Source organism: Schistocerca cancellata, chromosome 1 (assembly GCF_023864275.1).
Source record: "Schistocerca cancellata isolate TAMUIC-IGC-003103 chromosome 1, iqSchCanc2.1, whole genome shotgun sequence".
NCBI classification, from domain to species: domain Eukaryota; kingdom Metazoa; phylum Arthropoda; class Insecta; order Orthoptera; family Acrididae; genus Schistocerca; species Schistocerca cancellata.
This window is the reverse complement of record NC_064626.1, coordinates 381799585-381820075: the sequence shown is the minus strand read 5'-3', so window position 1 is coordinate 381820075 and position 20491 is coordinate 381799585. Positions and strand designations below refer to the sequence as shown.

The 20491-nt window shown below is 38.9% G+C and overlaps 1 protein-coding gene across 1 annotated transcript in view; it reads left to right on the top strand.

Annotated features, from left to right (window-relative positions):
- The window catches only part of LOC126175170 (protein PTCD3 homolog, mitochondrial), a 39442-nt gene extending 19478 nt beyond the window's left edge, over window positions 1-19964 (top strand). Inside the window, exons 5-12 of the mRNA XM_049921764.1 lie at window positions 14521-14662; window positions 14764-14995; window positions 15822-16023; window positions 16658-16877; window positions 17035-17143; window positions 19196-19428; window positions 19516-19702; window positions 19785-19964. Coding sequence (XP_049777721.1) covers window positions 14521-14662; window positions 14764-14995; window positions 15822-16023; window positions 16658-16877; window positions 17035-17143; window positions 19196-19428; window positions 19516-19702; window positions 19785-19949 — 1490 coding nt within the window. The 3' untranslated portion in view covers window positions 19950-19964. The remainder of the gene's footprint in view (window positions 1-14520; window positions 14663-14763; window positions 14996-15821; window positions 16024-16657; window positions 16878-17034; window positions 17144-19195; window positions 19429-19515; window positions 19703-19784) is intronic.
- The last annotated feature ends 527 nt before the right edge of the window (window positions 19965-20491 follow it).

Below are 20491 nucleotides of genomic sequence, written 5' to 3'. Positions count from 1 at the left end.
GTGCTCTTTGACATATGATGAGAGAAAGTTTAAAAATGTTGTAGAGCAGTGCATTGTTATGCTATAGAAGTAAATGTTTCAAAAGTCACGACATCCGCTTTTCTGGATTGTGTTATGTGTAGTTTTGTTTAGCTGTATGCAAGTTCCGTGTGGTAACTTGCTGTGATATAGGACAAATCAGTTGGTTTCAAAATATTATACATTTTTTGGATAAAAATTTGATCACATAATTGACTTCTGTGTTCTCCTTAATCTACTTGTAAAATCTCTCCAAAAAATTTTGGGAGTTTTCAAGCAAAAAAACTTTTTGTTTTCATCATTGTCCATTGGTGAGTGTAATTCACAAGGAACATGGTTAAATATTTTTGTGACTGCATACTTTTCTCTCTTCTGTGCTTTAATTGTAGTCAATTATTAATCCAGTTTGTAGTAGCTTCTTTACTTCGGTAATGGATATCTTAATTCAGTGAACATCCTTAAAGGTTCTTCTTCTCATTCATCTCCCAAAGGTAAAACTGACCAGCCATTATTGTCTTCTTGTTATTTTATAGTTTGGTACAGTGAATTTTCCTTCTGATACAATAAACATAATGTGTTGCTTTAGTATAACTAATTGTTCAGCTTGCATGATTCTTGATTATATACATCTGACAGTGTCTTTACATCATATTTCTGTGTGATAAGTACTTTGTGCCTGAGAGTGGAACTACCTTACAATTTTATTCCATTTGACTTTAATGAATAAGCATATGCAAAATACTGTTTGGTAGCTGAAGCCAGCACTCACTCTCAGAGGAAATGTTGCTGAACTTGTGCTTTAAGTACCCCTATAATACATTATAATACATTATTTCCAATTGAAGCTCTTATCAGTGTGTACAACTGGATATTCTGAACATTCCATTTTGCGTATTTCCTTTACACTTTGCATGGTTGTTATTGATGATGATATATCCTGTGCTGCACAGAAATGTATGAATTACTTTTTTGAGGTTAAGTCATCAACCAATTTCAGAAAAACGACCTATAATTTTTGTAAAAATTTCATTTATTATTTCATCTGTTTATGTGTCTCTTCTGGGGTTAATTGTGATGCTTACACCACCTGCAAAGAGCATTATTTACCTATAGCCACAGGAGTGAATACATTAACAAACCCTGCTGAAAATTAGTAGTGTTCTATCCCTCACTAGATGATTCAGTATGGGAACAGCTTGGGCTATCTAACTTGAGCCTGTGCTTTTTATTACTTAAAAACAATGTGAATGAGTCATTCATAGTAGCCTACTGTCAGAGGCACAAATTTTAAATTTCTGCAAAATTATTTGCAATGTGAATGATCATAGATGGGGGAAAAGCTGGGTAGAAGAAAATGTTACAGTGAAATGGTAGTTGAAATGTTCAAGGTTGTTTAGGAATCTACATTGTGACTCAAGAAGTGTTAAGTATATATGTAAATAAGAATCCCTAAGTACATTACTATTTCCAAAATGTTTGACAAGGAATGATAATGCCATGAGAAATTTTCGTTTTAGAACAGTTAATTATTTTCCTGCAATAAATGTCACTAAATTATTTATAAACTTAAGATTTAGAATTGCTGGCCAGTACTTATCTCAAGATGGCAAAATTTCATTACTGCCATACACTATCCTAGCTTTTGGAACTGATAGTTCCCTCTTCGGGAAGGAGGAAGGAATACATTGGTGAAGGTCGGTAATGAAGGGCGAGTCATTCAGATCCTAGGATGAAGAGAGACTGTGATCTTAGATTTCAAACTATAACATTTTTTTCAGGTGCAGACGTAGAGACAGGAACCATCGGTATAAGAGTTGCAAATTGATGACAATTTACAATTTACAAGAGTTGTAAATTGATGACAATTTACAACTCTTATACCAATGGTTCCTGTCTCTACGTTCTTCCTGTTTTACCTACACCCTTTGAGACTGAAGCCCTTTTTGTATTTCTCCGAGACCCTCTAACCCAAGAAACCGCCCAGTCCAATCCATACAGCCCCTGCTACCCGTGTAGCCGCCTCCTGCATGTAGTGGACTTCTGACCTATCCAGCGGAATCTGAAATCCAACCACCCTGTGGCGCAAATCAAGAAGTATGCAGCCTACATGGATGCAGAACCGTGTTGGGAAATTACCACCACTGCTTCAAGCACTAATAGAAAGCTCTGATGCTCAAATCATTATAGGCACTGAAAGCTGGCTAAAGCCGGAGATAAGTTCAGCTAAAGTTTTTGCAGAGAACCTAATGGTGTTCCGAAAGGATAGGATAAACACAGTTGGCAGTGGCATGTTTGTTGTTGTTAGAAGTAGTTTATCTTGTATTGAAATTGAAGCAGACAGTTTCTGTGAGTTAGTTTGTGCAGAGGTCATTCTTGTCAACTGGAATAAAATAATAATTGGATCCTTTACCAACTTCCCAACTCAGATGATACAATTGCTGAAAGGTTCAAAGAAAACTTGAGTTTAATTTCAAACATGTTCCTGATTCATCCAATTATAGTTGGTGGTGGCCTAAATATGTTTGCAAAAATACATGTTTAAACCTGGAGGTATGCATAAAACATCATCCAAAGTTGATCTAAACACATTCTCTGAAAATTATTTTGAGCAGTTAGCTCATGAGTCCATGTGATAATAAATGGTTGTGAAAACACACGTGACCTATTAGCTATAAATAATCCTGAGCTAATAACAAGCATCAAAACAGGTACAGGCATTAGTGAACACAGGGTTGTCATTGCAAGATTAATTATTGTAACCCCCATATCCTCCAAAAATAAACGAAAAATATACCTATTCAAAAAAGCAGATAAACATTCTCTTGAAGCCTTCCTGATTAACAGTGTAAGTGTAGCCCAGATGTATACTGAATTAAAAGAAATAGTATCGACAGCAATTGAGAGATTTATACCAAATAAATTAATGAAGGATGGAGCTGATCCCCCTTGGTACACAGAACAGGTCAGAACACTGTTGCAGAAACAATGGAAAAAGCATGCCAAATTCAAATGAATGCAAAATTTCCAAGATTGACAATCTTTTATGGAAGCACAAAATTTAGTGTAAACATTAATGTGAGATGCTTATAATAGTTGCAACAACGAACTTTATCTCGAAACCTGGTAGAAAATCCAAAGAGATTCTGATCATATTTAAAGTATGCTAGCGGCAAGACGGTCAGTGCCTTCTCTGCGCGATAGCAATGGAAATACTATTGACGATAGTGCTGTGAAATCAGAGCCACTAAACACAGCTTTCGAAATTCCTTCACTGAAGAAGACGAAGTGAATATTTCCAGAATTTGAACCAAGAACAGCTGCCAACCTGAGTAACTTAGAAGTAGATATCCTTGGAGTTTTAGAAGCAACTTAAATCACCTAATAAAAGCATGTCTTCTGATCCAGACTGTATACCAATTAGTTTCCTTTCAGAGTATGCTGATGCAGTAGCTCCATACTCAACAATCTTATACTACTGCCCACTTGACAAAAGATCCTTACCCAAAGACTGGAAAGTTACACGGGTCACACCAATACCCAAGAAAGGTAGTAGGAGTAACCCACTAAATTACAGGCCCATATCATTAACATTGATATGAAGCAGGATTTTGGAACATATATTGTATTTGAACTTTATGAATTACCTTGAAGCAAATGGTCTATTGTCTATTGTCACACTGTCAACACAAATTTAGAAAACATCATTCTTGTGGAACACATTAATCACACGAAGTGTTGAGTGCTATTGACAAGAAATTTCAAATTGATTTCGTATTTCTAGGTTTCCAGAAAGCTTTCTTACACAGTACCACACAAGTGCCTTGTAGTCAGATTGCGTGCTTATGGAACATCATCTCAGTTATGTGAGTGTATTTGTGATTTCCTGTCACAGATGTCAAAGTTCATGGTAATTGATGGAAAGTTATAGAGTGAAACAAAAGTGATTTCTGGTGTTTTCCAAGGTAGTGTTATAGGCCCTCTGCTGTTCCTTATCTATATAAATGATTTAGGAGACAATCGGAGCAACCACTGTTGTTTGCTGGTGATGCTGTCATTTATCGTATAGTAAAGTCATCAGAAGGTCAAAACAAATTGCAAAATGATTTAGAAAAAATATCTGTATGGTGTGAAAATTGGCAATTGATCCAAAATAATGAAAAGTGTGAGGTCATTCACATGAGTGCTAAAAGGAATATGCTAAACTTCGGTTACATGATAAATCAATCTAATTTAAAGGTTGTAAATTCAACTAAGTGCCTAGTAATTACAATTACGAACAATTTAAATTGGAAAGAACACATAGAAAATGTTGTGGGGAAGGCAAATCAAAGACTGCACTTTATTGGCAAAATACTTAGAAAATATTATTGATCTACTAAAGAGACTGCCTACCCTATGCTTGTCCGTCCTCTTTTGGAGTACTGTTCCACGATCTGGGATCCTTACCAGATGGGATTAATGTATTACATTGAGAAAGTTCAAAGAAGAGCAGCACGTTTTGTATTATCGCAAAATAGGGGAGAGATTGTCATGGACATGATACAGGATTTGTGATGGACACCATTAAAACAAATGTGTTTTTCGTTGTGGTGGAATCTTCTCGCAAAATTTCAGTCACCAACTTTCTCCTCCGAATGCGAAAATATTTTATTAGTGCCAACCTACATACAGAGAAACAATCATAATGATAAAATAAGGGAAATCAGAGCTTACACAGAAGGGTATGGGTGTTCATTTTTTCTGTGCACTGTTCTAGAGTAGAATAATAGAGAATTATCGTAAAGGTGATACGATGAATCCTCTGCCATGCACTTAAGTGTGATGCGCAGGGTATCCATGTAGATGTGTTCTAAATACACTCCTGGAAATTGAAATAAAAACACCGTGAATTCATTGTCCCAGGAAGGGGAAACTTTATTGACACATTCCTGGGGTCAGATACATCACATGATCACACTGACAGAACCACAGGCACATAGACACAGGCAACAGAGCATGCACAATGTCGGCACTAGTACAGTGTATATCCACCTTTCGCAGCAATGCAAGCTGCTATTCTCCCATGGAGACGATCGTAGAGATGCTGGATGTAGTCCTGTGGAACGGCTTGCCATGCCATTTCCACCTGGCGCCTCAGTTGGACCAGTGTTCGTGCTGGACGTGCAGACCGCGTGAGACGACGCTTCATCCAGTCCCAAACATGCTCAATGGGGGACAGATCCGGAGATCTTGCTGGCCAGGGTAGTTGACTTACACCTTCTAGAGCACGTTGGGTGGCACGGGATACATGCGGACGTGCATTGTCCTGTTGGAACAGCAAGTTCCCTTGCCGGTCTAGGAATGGTAGAACGATGGGTTCGATGACGGTTTGGATGTACCGTGCACTATTCAGTGTCCCCTCGACGATCACCAGTGGTGTACGGACAGTGTAGGAGATCGCTCCCCACACCATGATGCCAGGTGTTGGCCCTGTGTGCCTCGGTCGTATGCAGTCCTGATTGTGGCGCTCACCTGCACGGCGCCAAACACGCATACGACCATCATTGGCACCAAGGCAGAAGCGACTCTCATCGCTGAAGACGACACGTCTCCATTCGTCCCTCCATTCACGCCTGTCGCGACACCACTGGAGGCGGGCTGCACGATGTTGGGGCGTGAGCGGAAGACGGCCTAACGGTGTGCGGAACCGTAGCCCAGCTTCATGGAGACGGTTGCGAATGGTCCTCGCCGATACCCCAGGAGCAACAGTGTCCCTAATTTGCTGGGAAGTGGCGGTGCGGTCCCCTACGGCACTGCGTAGGATCCTACGGTCTTGGCGTGCATCCGTGCATCGCTGCGGTCCGGTCCCAGGTCGACGGGCACGTGCACCTTCCGCCGACCACTGGCGACAACATCGATGTACTGTGGAGACCTCATGCCCCACGTGTTGAGCAATTCAGCGGTATGTCCACCCGGCCTCCCGCATGCCCACTATACGCCCTCGCTCAAAGTCCGTCAACTGCACATACGGTTCACGTCCACGCTGTCGCGGTATGCTACCAGTGTTAAAGACTGCGATGGAGCTCCGTATGCCACGGCAAACTGGCTGACACTGACGGCGGCGGTGCACAAATGCTGCGCAGCTAGCGCCATTCGACGGCCAACACCGCGGTTCCTGGTGTGTCCGCTGTGCCGTGCGTGTGATCATTGCTTGTACAGCCCTCTCGCAGTGTCCGGAGCAAGTATGGTGGGTCTGACACACCGGTGTCAATGTGTTCTTTTTTCCATTTCCAGGAGTGTATATTGCTTCTAAATATAAACTGCTCAAGAAAGAGTTTCACACCACATTCATGATTTGCATAGTTTTATTTTTCGTTCAGAAACCTATTTCTCGATAGTATTTTGACCACAGAAAATCACGACACACAGCAAAGTGTCTAATGGAGGTAGAAGTAAACATCCATTCTGTGTGCAATTCGATAAGACGTACTTAGGCTCCAAGTTTGAGGAGGATTACGCAGCTTGAGCACCCTGTTCAGTCCTCAAACCTGCTTTGAAGGGCCATTTCAAGTGTAGATTGTGCACACGGTGGCAGTTTATGACAGGAAGGATTACCAGCAGCTATAGTGAAAGGCAGAACACTGAAGACCTATCTTGTTGCGGTATAATACCAGCTAACAGATTGCTGGGATCTGAGAAAAATGCAACAGAGTGCCACACTGCTGGTTTCGAGAGGTGACCCGGAGTTCTGTATCAAACCAGACAGTATGTCATCTCCACATGATCAGTGTGGTCTCTAAGCACACATTACAAACAGGAGGGAAAAAACTGGTGAGCAAAGAAAGTGGAACCTGTATCACCAACATTGGATTCCCTTCCCCAATGAGTGGAGGATTTGTCTGATGCCCGATAATTGTCTTTTAAGAATGTACAGAGGCCAGGTGCCAGTACATGTCTCAAGTATACATGGAGATGAGTCAGTGTTTTGGGATAGCATCATATACAGATGTAGGACACTTCTTATCACTGTTGAGAGTATTTTAAGAGCTGTGTGGTATTGGGCAGCCCTACAGTCAACGTTTCATTGATGGGTTCATCTCTCAAGACAATAATGTGTGAGGACACTGTGCCCACCACATGAACACTTTCCTCCAGGAGGTAGAAATCAACTGAATGGATTAGCCTACACTAACTGCTAACATATATTTCATGGCAACCAGTTACAGACAGTTGCCCCAGAACACAAAATTCCTTTCTGATCCCTATACACTGATGCATAGACAACATGGAGATAGTTTTTACTTCTAAGATTGTTGTTGTGAATTTCAGCGTACATCCTGAATTCTCTGTTACTATTTACCACAAATACTGTTAGGCAGTATATGTGTTAGCATTTGAGTGTAATAATCACTAGGTCTCTGAAGAGGGTTCTGCAAATAGTATTCTTACAGCACGCTTCTGTAGAATAAGTACTTTCTTATGTTCTACATTGCTTAAAAGTTTAGGTCACAGAACAATATTGAGTAAAAGTATGCCTGCAATTCTGTCTGCAGGTCTACAGAATGAGAGGGATATGTAAGTAAAAACTGACAGAGCTAAGAATTTTGATTAAGTTTGTCATATTGTGGTGCTATCTCAGTTTTTTATCCATCTGAGTGTCTTGTAATTTCAGACATGTAGAGTGTGTTAATTTCTCTCTGCTTCTTATAGCTGCAAGTCATTTTTATTTGTTTGTAGCTGCATGATGTGAGTTAGATAGGGGTTAAGGTGTTCGCGTTGAATCAGTTATAAGCATGTTGCACTATTTTCCTGGCTATGTCTGTATGAATGTGTTTGGTCCCTTTGACGTTATACTAGTATAATCAGTAAAAAATCGTTATTTTTAAATAGTCTTCCAGCATATAGTAAAACAGTTATTTAGGTCAAATAACAGGTATGAGGCAAGTGCTAATCTTTGATGGACACCATATGTACAAGGTCTGTTCAGAAAATTCCGGGACTTTGTCCGCAACATTTTTCTACGCTTTTGCTTATTATGCATGGTCTCCTTCGAAATACTCTCTTCCACAAATGATGCCAGGGTTGCCACAAGTTCAGGAAATCAGGTAATTTCATATGTGTCAGGGGAGTATCAGGGAAATTTGAAAAAACAAAAAACACTGGAAAAATCTCGTTTTTGTCTCATAGGAGGGAATGATTTGTTTACTGAGGTGTCATGCATCGTCGCTGGCTGGGTGCAGCTGAGTACGTGAGCCACTTATCTACTCCCTCATTCTTACTGCTTCTTCTCTTTCTACCATTCCCCTCAGCTTGCAGTCGGTGCTGCCACCACTTCTTGCTGCTAACCTGGTAGCTGTTGATGATAAGCAGGGAGGTGTGAGAAATGGTTTGTCTGGATCTGATTCTTAGAGACTGTTGATGCAGTGGCCGAAGACAGCTGTCATGTGTGCAAGAGTTGTGTCTGAATGATTGTGTGAATGTGCGTGCGCTCTCATTTTCTGACCAAGGCTATGGCCAAAAATTTAGTTGTGAGAATGTAATTGTCTTTTCTATGTGCCTGTCTGCAGGTCAGTGATCATCTTTAAGGTGAGTTGCTACCTATCCTCATTAGTATTGACTTTCAGAGTATTCACGCAAGTCATCTGTTGCATGGATTGATCACCATGGCCTCAGTGGGCTTCTATGATGGGCAAAAACCACAGGCCATTTCTATGGGTATCTCTAAAGAATCGAGCCTGCCAATCTAAAACCCATCATTTCCCACTACTGTGTAGGCCCTGCCCATTGGACCTAGTCTCACCAATCTGTCTGCATGCCAGGTCTGTGTGTGTGTGTGGCGTAATGCAGCAGATTTTCGTGGCTTATCCATGGACTCAGGACAGCGGTGCTCCTTGGCAGGCCAGAGACCACTGACAATGGATTTCAGGAATTGCAACTGTCTCACAGCAAAAAAATTGTACAGTGCAGCATTTTATAGACATTTATTGCAGTACATTTTGGCTCTTGGAAAGTAGTTTATATATTAGAAAGTATGGATGATAAGAGGAAGAAAATTATGGCAGTCACTGGCAGTTTGTACACTATGTACTCATATATTTCATGAAAGAAGAACCATACAATACCTGTAGCACTATAGACATAACACAGTGGGTAGTAACTGACAGTAACAAATGTAATAGACCCAACATTTTATTGGCAGTCACCTACTGTGTTGGTTTACACAACTCTTCCCTTCCACATTAGGCTCATGGGTGCCTTCCCCTTACAGTGCTGAGACAGTATAGTTATCCCCGTCCTTAAGCCTGGGAAGAACCCAACGTCTCTCAACAGCTACCACCCAATTAGCCTGATGAACGTACTTCGTAAACTGCGTAGAGGATGGTCAGTTTCCTATTATGTTGGGTACTCGAATCTCAGGGCTTTATCAGTGTGGCTTCTGGGAAGGACAATCTCCAACTCACCATTTACTCAGATTGGAAGCTGCAATCTGACAGGCTTTTACTAACTGTCGGCACATTGTCAGTCTTCTTTGACCTACATAAGGCTTTTGACATGTCTTGGTGTCATCGCATTTTAGTTACCTTCCATGACTGGGGAGTTCGTGGTCCCCTTCAGATTTTTATTTCCGAATTTTTATCCCACCAGCTTTTCCAGGTTCAGTTGACACTTCACACCACAGATTCAGGAGAACAGTATCCCACAGGGTTTTGTATTAAGTGTCACACTCTTCCTCATAGCCATCAATGGGCTTATAACCTCTGTTGGCCCTCAGGTTACCCCTGCATTGTATGTCGATGATTTTTGCATCTGGTGCAGCTCCCACTCGGTAGCGTCTGCTGAGTGTCGGCTCTAAGGCACCATCCGACGGACCTGAGCATGGGCTGTCTCCCGTGGCTTCCAATTTGCTCCCTCCAAAATGCAGGTTTTGCATTTTTGTCATCAATTCATAGAACACCCTGATCCAGAATTGTATTTAGGTGACCAGCTCCTAGATGTTGCAGCACAGTCCCATTTCATTGGCTTTTTTTAAAGTGAGAAGCTGACGTGGCTGCCCCATATTCGCCGCCCCCCCCCCCCCCCTCCAAGGACTACATGCTTGCGGAAACCTAGTGCTCTCCTCCTCCTGGCCCATACATCTTGGGGTGCAGACCATGCTACTCTTCTCCATCTTTACTGTGTTCTTGTTTTGTCCAGACTAGATTATGGAAGTCAGGTTTATGGCTCAGCAGCTCCTTCCATTCTGAAAATACTTGATCCTATTCACCATTGCAGGGTGCGTATGGCTAATGGTGCCTTCCGCACTAGTCCTGTTGCTAGTCCCCTCACAGAAACAGAGATTCCCGCTCTACAAAGCCAACTCTAGGTTTCTTGCACACTCGCAGTTCGCAGATTCCCTTACCATCCCATGTACTCTGTCTTCTTTGCAAGTGCGAGACATCTCCCTCCCGATCACCACCCATTGGTGAGATAGCTGACTGGAATGCACCTCACTTCCCTCTGTCAGAATCTCCATCTCTGTTCACTGAAATGCGCCCCATGTATTCCCCCTGTGGAACAGTTCTGAAGCGAATGCCATGAAGTGGTTCCTTCATCTTCAGAATCAAATCAAAGTCACAAAGGCTTAAGTCTGGGGAGTATGGTGGATAGTACAGTACTTCCCAGTCCAATCGACAGAACAGAGCAGCCACAACTTGCCGTGTATGCGCCCGAGCATTGTCATGCAAAATGATGAGAGGGTTGCACAGAAAGTGTCGCCACTTCTTTCGCAAAGCTGGTCGCAGGTGATGCTTCAAAAACGAACAGTAATACTGTGCATTGATGGTCTGCTGTGGAGGAATGTAATGCGTTAGGATAACATCATCTCAGTCGTACACGAGAATCACTGTAACTTTCACTATACTGGGGCTCTGACATACTTTCGACTTTTGCAGCAACCCATAATGACACCATGCGTTGGATTCGTGTTTCAGTTGTGGCCCGTGTCTCATCCAGTGTTACGATATGGCGTAAGAAAGCCTCTCCTCCATGCTCATAGCGCTCCAAGTGTGTCTGAGCAGTGTTAAAATGCATCCATTTCTGCATTTCCTTCAAGTAATGTGGAACCCATCGTGATTCAATTTTATGCATGCCCAGGCATTCCTTCAGGATGCGAAGCACAGTCGTATGCACTAATCCGGCTTCGTGGACAAGCTCACGAATCGTATGGCATCGATCACTGTCCACTAACACGGCAACAGCATGCACTACTTCTTCAGAGACACTAGGATGACCTGCCCGATGCATGTCTGCCATAGTTTGGCGACCTTCGTTGAAGGCTTTTACCCAACATGCCACTGTTCTGTACGGCAATGCCGATTCCCCGCATGCCTCTTGAAGACCTTGATGACACTGTCATTCTGTACGACCTCTGGCATATTCAATCTTCATCCAACTCCGTTGTTCCTGTTTCGAGAACATAGTGACACCGTTACGTTAGACTGCTCGCTCACAAGTGACTGTGTTTCCCTTGATTGTGCGCATGCTGGTGACATGGGACGGGTGAGTCCATTTGCTCGCAGGTAATGTAAGTATGTCAACAACGTGTGCTATCAGTGACAATAGCAGATTCCATTGCATAATGTCTCCATTGCAGTGTTGCCACTAAGTTCCAACCTACGTATTTTATGATAGAGTAAAATTTGATGAATATGTAGATCATTCTTTACTTCAGGTCAAAACTCATTACTAAAAAACTTAAATCATCCTGTACCCATATTTCTATTGCAATTAGATACAGATGTTACACAGGCACATATTAATAGTTTTTACTTCCTTATTTATACTTGTCGTGCCATCCTTTAAACATGCTTTATTACTTGTTTAAACTATGGTTTTGTAGCCCAACAAGTAATACTCAAACTTCTGAAACTGTCATACCATGGTTAAAGCTTCTAATTTTGAAAGACTGTAATTGTTTTAATGTGTGGATAAGGACCTACTTACCAAAGCAATAGACATGTGATCAACTTCCACATTAATTGCAATTTCAGTTGCTGAGCTATACTTACAGACACTAGCTGGCATACAAAATGGTAAGTCAAAATTTGGGCAACATGAAACCTTACTGTTGGACACTTCCTTCTTTAATCTTTTGAAAGCATCTTCACACTCCTTAGACCATGCCCACAATTCATTTATTTTCAGTAATTTTCCGAAACATCTAGCACTAAATAACTGTAAAATAAATTTTTTTACCATGTACAAACTACACCAGCATTGCTTTTGTCTGTTTCCCATTAGTAGGAAGAGCAAAATCTTTCTTGTTTTTAATTTCCCCATGTTAGGTACTATCCACGTTTCACTGATTATATGAATCAAAAATTGTAGTGCTCTTTCTAAAAACTCAAGCTTAGATAATTCATACCAATCTTTTCCAGAGCATTTAGAAACATGTGTACTAACTCACCATGTGTAACACTTTTAGCTAGCTATTAAAATTTCATCCACATGTACAATTACTTCATTAGCCATTACATGTTATTATGAGTTGAGCTTTGCAGGCCATTTCTCTAAAATGCTTCTCTCACTGATCAATCATCAGCGCAAATCTCATGTCTATATTTGAATAAAATTTAACAAAAGGAATTAAGGGCTGTGTTTATTTAGCTATTTACATAGTAACTTTGTAACATTCAGTATATTCTTGTGTATGTTAAATGGTTTGTTTCATATAAAAAAATTGCATGTAATTCTGCAGTGTCAAAAACATCTGGTGGATACACCTGCTGAATGTCACATTTCCTGTCCAACCTATTTCCATTTTCAGAGACAATGTCCTATGGGGACCATGTATCACTGATTTTGAGGAGTCCAAGAACTTCATGTTATTCCATGCAAAACATAATTATTACTTCAGTGTATGAGGGAAAGGGACTAAGCTTGGCCCCATGAAACTTTGTCTTACCTCCTCCTTGTTATCTGATCTGTTGCTTGTCTCACTATAATTCCAATCAAATTTTGTACATTGATTATCATTAAATACAAGTACAGATAGCTGTGACCAATTGCTAGTGAAATACTACTATATTTTTATGTAGTAATTTTTTAACCTTTTCGAGCTCATCTTCAGGTCAGGCATATGGAAGGTGACTTTTCATCCCTATAGCATGATCTCACATCTTTCAGCTATGCCTTATTGAAAAATTTTTGTATTTCATCCCGCTGAATCAGAAATGTTAGACACTTCTCACATCGCTGTTTTGTTAACTTTATTTCTGCCTCATGCATAGGCATACGAGTAGTTATTAAACTCATATTTAGTCTTCCCATGCAAGCTGTGAGATATTCCATCCACACCACCTCACTGTTACCATTCAAGTGAACCCTGCTGCCATTTGTAGTGTTTACTTTTGTAATCTACCCCCTCCTTCCTACTTCCATCTATAGTCCACATTACACAGTGTCTTTTATGAAGATTTGAGAGGAGCAAAGTTTAAAATAAATTTTCTAGTTTACTATGCTTGTCGTGTTGAGATGGCTCCAGTTCTTCTTGGGTAGGGGTCTGAGTTTTGAAGCTATTATACAAAAATCTCACATTTTAGGATCTCATAGTTGGATTGAGCTAATAACTTTGAAGATTGTTGTTGCAGAATTTTTGTTTTTACACAAATATATTTTCTCACATTTTAGTATATCATACAGCCTTTTGATTTCTCACATTAACAAAGCTGAAATTACATTGGTCGCACAAAAATACGTCCAGTCACATCAGAGGCATGCTTACAACTCCCACACTCTGTGGAAATAACAATATTCCAAAGGGTTTACAATTTTTCTTAACAAACGAATTCCTACTTGTTTCTGTTACATTATTAATTTCAATTATTACTTCATATATGAATCCAGAAATAAACACAGTAAACAGTACGGGATTGTGTAATTAATAATAGAAGTTTTAAGTCTGCCTTAAAAAAAATTATAACTGTACATTCAGAACTAGTACTTAACGATTATAATATTGAAACTAAAATATTGTATAAAATAATTTCTTTTAATAAAGTTTAGCCAGAAATATAACACACTGTGTATAAAATTATATGAAAGTTTTCAGAAAAGTAACTGAGATAATATTGATGTGTCCAAAATCTGAAAAATAATACTTGTATCGACAACTACTGTTGAGGATATTAATGCTAGAGGAGGATGTCTCGTTACACTCTTCAAGTACTGAATGGAGACCAGTTTCTTCTTCTTGCTAATATTATGAATAGTCTATAAAGAAATTCCTCGTAATGCAAACACAAGTTCTATATCAGCCATTTGAAGCTCATTCAAAATGTCACAGTTAGTATACTGCAGCTCCAGGTAAACAATCAATTATGTACTGCACCAAGTGTAACACAGAAAGATAGCTACAAACCTGTTCAGAAAATAATGAGAAAGCTAAAACAGCTGAGTATATCTCGAGCAGATTTTATCTGGCTCTGACTTCACAGCCACCTTCAAGGTAAAGTTTCATTTGACTGTTTTATTTTTTTGTTCTAGATGTTCCTGCCAGTATAAAACAAGCTTTTTTGGAGTTAATCTGCTTTTTTAATTGTGAAGAAGCTCACGCAGAAGATCTGATTGAGGAACACTGGTTTCGACAAGGTCCCCGAGGTTACGCAAGATTAAGAAAAACTTGGAAGTAAGAATACTGAAGCACAATTCAAGTTAAAAGATAACTAAATTGCTCATACATTGTATAAATAAACATAATCATTGAATCACAATATTTTTTCATTTCAGAGATAATGGTCTTGCTGAAAAAATCTTCACCTCTTTGAAATCGCCAGATGCCTCTGCATACTGTGCTCTTATCCAGGGAATGACCCGATTTTATCAGGTAGAGAGGGCTTGGCAATTGTATCAAGAAATGCTTCAGAAAGGCATGCCACTTACAGTTGAAGCATACAATTCTCTCATCCGCGTATCTAATTTTCTCCGAGAAAGTAATGAATTGCGATGGAAGCTGATTGAAGTAAGTTTCTGAAATCCATGTTAACATCTCATATTTGTTTAGTGATAGTGTATATGGGCTGCCAGAAACTGCTGAGCCCTGTACCAGCTTTTTAATAGGTTCATCTTTTGATAGATTTTGCTCCATAGGCTTAAGTGCATGTTTATGGTGCATGTATGCTAGTGCTCAAGAATCATAATTGTCACTAGTGGCAGCAACAGGTAGTTGTTTAATCTGCACTGTTTAATTAATTATGTACGTGAAAAACAATAGTGTCTTTTGTCAAGTTGAACAAAGAAACCAATGGCAATGAGTTTGTAGTGCACCAAATATGTTTGCATAATCTGCACTTAGCATACGTAATAATACACCTGAACTGTGCTTCTGCTAGGATGATTGCAGTAAATGGAATGAAAATGGCTTTCAGTGACTTTACATCAAAATAATGTGTAAAATCTTTAATAGTATTTTTGAGTTATGGGTTATGACATTATTGCGTCTTTCTAATGTTTTTTTTTCCCCCTAAGATTTCATCAAATGTAGCATTGGCTGCTGTAGCTATGTAGTTATTGTAACTATTGCAGACAGAAGCAAGTAAATGTATGTGCATAGTTGTAATCATTTTCTTCGTGTTTTGTAAGAAATGCGTTTCAAAAAGTAAACCAATTTAGCTTCACAATATTGAAAATTAAGCAGGAAAATTTAGTACTTGTTTGTTATTGTTTAATAACTAGGAATTTTCTGCTAGGTTTGTGTAGGTTTCTAAATTTTGTCTAAAATACATAGTTTCATAGTAAAGGCAAAAACATTTATTTCATTCAGACATTAATTCACCATTAATTTTCAGGAGTTGCTGACGGCAATGTCAAAGCAGGAACTTGTGCCAAATGTTGGTACATTAAATGCCGTTCTGGAGGTTATTAGTAGTATGAGTTCCCAGAAACTCAGTAAGACATATGCTCTGCAAATACTATCAGAGTTCAGAAGGATAAACATTGAACCAAGTTTAGCATCTTATTATTATTTGCTTATGATATTCTGCAAGGAAAGTAAGTGTACATATATTTATATATATGAATATAATAGAGGGAAACATTCCACGTGGAAAAAATATATCTAAAAAGAAAGATGATGAGACTTACCAAACAAAAGCGCTGGCAGGTCGATAGGCACACAAACAAACACACAAAATTCTAGCTTTCGCAACCAACGGTTGCCTCGTCAGGAAAGAGGGAAGGAGATCTCTGCCCAAACTCTTTACCTCTGTATATGTCTGCTTGTGTCTGTATATGTGTGGATGGATATGTGTGTGTGTGTGTGTGTGCGCGAGTGTATACCTGTCCTTTTTTCCCCCTAAGGTAAGTCTTTCCGCTCCCGGGATTGGAATGACTCCTTACCCTCTCCCTTAAAACCCAAATCCTTTCGTCTTTCCCCTCTCCTTCCCTCTTCCCTGACGAGGCAACCGTTGGTTGCGAAAGTTAGAATTTTGTGTGTGTGTTTGTGTTTGTTTGTGTGTCTATCGACATGCCAGCGCTTTCGTTTGGTAAGTCACATCATCTTTGTTTTTAGATATATTTTTTTCCACGAGGAATGTTTCCCTCTATTATATTTATATATATGTACATTGATTTCACTCTGAGGTGTTATGTAACTCATTGAATTGTCTCTTTTCAAACTTTTCAGGAGGTCCTGTGAGCTCCATTCTTTTAGACATAATGAACTACATAGAAAATAAAGAATATAAAGTTACACATCCCAAAGACACATTTTTCTTTGTTACTGCAATGGATGTTTGCAGAAATCATCTTCAGGATAAAGAACTGGCATACAGGTTGGATAAATTTCTGCACAGAGGAAACAATTATGATCTGATTGGAGACTCATATAAAGAGTCAATCTACTAGTAAGTACCATTATTAAAATATTACCAATGGTCAGGTGTACAATAAATAACTAATATAATAATTCATCTACTTTATAATATGTTAAGAAATAAGTCTTTTGTAAGTCTTCAGATTTTATGCTGTATTGTCTTACAGTGTGTTCTTATTTTCTTCCAGTCGGCATTTTTTTGCTCTCCTGTGCGTAAGTGAGCCTCTAGATGTCCTTATGGAATATTACAATAAACTAATTCCACATATATACATTCCAGAACCAAGTGTTATGGAGGTAAATTAATCTTTGTTGTTTTATGTCAAGATTCAAGCCAGTGTATTTTGCTAAATGACAGTGTAAGATCTGGTTCTTTAATCTACTGTTTTGAAAATGATTAATACAGCATATTTCGGCAAATATTTATATCTATAGCTATCCACAACTACTGCTATTGAACAGTGATTTCTTCTGAATAACAGTTATTGAAAAGCGCCAACTACGAAGTATGATGATAATAATAATAATAACAATAATAATAACCCAGTGGAAAAACTACATGAAATTTCACAAAAAACCGGACTACAGATATCTTATGAAAAAACCCAATATATGGAAAGGCAGCCAGAAAATAAATCCCCTTTAATAACAAAATATGGTAAAATTGCACAAGTCTGCCATTTTAAATACCTCGGTGAAACTATACAGTCCTCAGGATTAAACCGAATTGCCAATGAACAAAGAATCACCAAGCTCCAGAAAGCCTACAAGCTAACATGGACGCATTACAACAAGAAGTGCATTTCGACAGACGCAAAATTAAGGCACTATACAACAGTGATTCTTCCAGAAGCAATCTATGCAGCTGAAACAATGGTGATTGACGGTCATTCTAAAATTAAGGAAATAGAAAAGCAGGAAAGAAAAATTCTCAGGAAGATTTACGGTCCAATCAACAAAAATGGCATTTGGATGAAGAGACCACAAAACGAGCTCTATAGAAAGATCAACATAGTAACAGATGAAATCAGAAAGCGCCGAGCCAAATTTTATACACACATCTACAGGATGGAAGACTCCAGAACAGCAAAGAAATTATTCAATATTATAACAAGGAGTAAATGTGGCACAGAATGGCTGAAAGAAGTCCAGAGGGATCTACAGCAGATCAACATAAAAAATCTCGAAGATCGCACCGAGTGCCGGCATAAAATCGCAAGTGTGAAGTTTGGGGAAAGAACATCGCGTCAGCCTGGTAAAAAATGGACAGAGGAACGGAAGAAGGAGCATTCTGAGAGGATGAGGAGGTTTTGGGAAGCAAAGAAGAAAAACATCCGAAGATGAAATTATGAATTCAAGTTCAATCGCTCTGCTAAAGGGGAACAATCGTTATAATAATAATAATAATAATAATAACCCATTTGGTGTTTTATGGTTGTAAACACACTGAGATCATAATGTCCAGAAGAAAAAAAATGCTGGGTTTGATTGAGTAGACACGTGCTTTTAATTATTCCCAGATATCTTGAATCTGAGTTGTAAAAATCTTGGCAACAAAAAATAATTAGTGTGGTATCACAATCACTACATGTATTTTATATTGTTTCTGTGTCTTGCAAGTTTTTTAAAGGTTGTTTTACTATACATTTTCTGTCTCATAGTTGTGCCATATTTGGCTCCGACTGACTTATTTCACATTGTGGCTAACAATAAGCTTATTCATAGTGCAATAGTGGATAGTTGTTGCTTGTCTTTAGTTCTATGGAATAATTTTCTGGTACAAAAATAATATTTTCAGAAGTGAAATAACACTTGCACTGTATAAAATTTCAATCTTCAAGCAATAACTAGGAGCCTCTTCTCAGCCAAAAAAGCAAATGAATGGGACAGTGAAGGCACATTGACATTCATGACTGAGCTTGAAGATTCAAGAGATTGGCAGATATCAAATAAAGTGTTATTCTATTGCATTGTACAATTTCACTATTGTGACACAGTTTCTGTTTTTGTGCGAAGATGAGGGCATGAAGCTGCAATTAGTGACAATAACTGGTTGATCACAACTCTTTTGGGCCGTTAAGATGACATGTAGTAATTCCACCTATATGAGCTGGCAACCTGAGCTGTATTTTAGGTAATGAAGATCTGAATGTATAAGATGAAGGTTCTTTTCAAAACTGCAAGTAACTGATTGCTAGGTAGCTGCATTATGCACTTTGGTAAACTGGAAGCAGGGGCACCAAGTTATCGTTCTTTAAATAAGTTAATTTAAAAGAAGTTATCCTCCTTGTATTTTGTAAGTTTTTTAAATATTATCTAAATGTCTTGTCCTTTTTTATGTATGTACAGGAGGTAATTAAAGCCATTGACTTAAGCGGCCAGGTTGATCATCTTCCAAGAGTGTGGTCAGATATGGTCACTTTTGATCACACTGATAGGGAGAAATTGATATCCAATCTTTTAGAGTCAATGGCCAGAAATTTACCACCAGTGGATTCACCAACTGCTCTACAGTTTGCTGATGTAGCTTGGGAAATTTTTAACAAATTTCAAGAAAAAGTTGATGTTAAATCTGCACTCAGGTAACATACAGATTTTATGAAATACTTAGGTTGAAAGTATTTTAATGTACTTGTCAAAAGGCACGTATGTTCTGTACTTCTAAACAGTTGGACTGGGCAAAATCTTGGAAACATCATCATTCTGTTGCTGAATGGCCAAGAGATTGAAAAGGCATTTGCAGTATTGGACAAGCTTGACAAGGAACATCACAAAATTGTTGGCTTGCCAGAGGTTACAGTTTTAAACCAACTTCTGGATGCTTGCATTGCAGTCAACAATAGTGAAAAAGCAGTTGTGAGTAACTTCTTTAAACATTATTCCATTTCTGATGCTTTGTAAGTTCATAAAAGTCAACTTATATGTTATGGTTTTTCAGGTCTGCATCCGCTACTGTGCTGATGCCGGTTATTCAGAAGCTGAAAATATGGGTGCTAAATTGAAAGAAAAACTGCAGTTGGATAGTACAACACTTGAAAGATTAGCCACTGTCTTAAACAGGGGAATGGCAAAAATCCTACCTAATTTATCAGAAAATAAATGATAATTTTGAAAATAATTGTATATGCTGATATAGAATATTACTGTGATTTTAAACATGTTGAATGTTCCTCACATGTAGTGCCAGACTCAGAGACTTTTGCAGACTGATTTGATGCTGATACATTTGTCATCAATACTTGTTTTCAGTTTTTTTAATGCTGATCTGCCAAATGGGAAATGACAGAAAAGTATAAATATGAATTACCTCTTGCCCTATATTTGTCGCTTCTTCACTTACAAACAGAAACATTCAATTACTGCTGTCTCTCTTAACATTACCAAGAGAATTTGCGCTCTCTCTCTCTCTCTCTCTCTCTCTCTCTCTCACACACACACACACACAATAATGTAGAAACCAGTGAGTTCTTTACAATGATTACTATTTACCAGATTAAAAGACGAAGTTTTTCCCCAAATTCATTAACCATGAATACAGCACCTTGTTACGTTAGCAGCTTAAACTATTGTTGCTGAGGTCAGTGTCTGTCTGTCTAACAATATGGGGGGGGGGGGGTGGCATCATACATTTATCATTTATTTGCA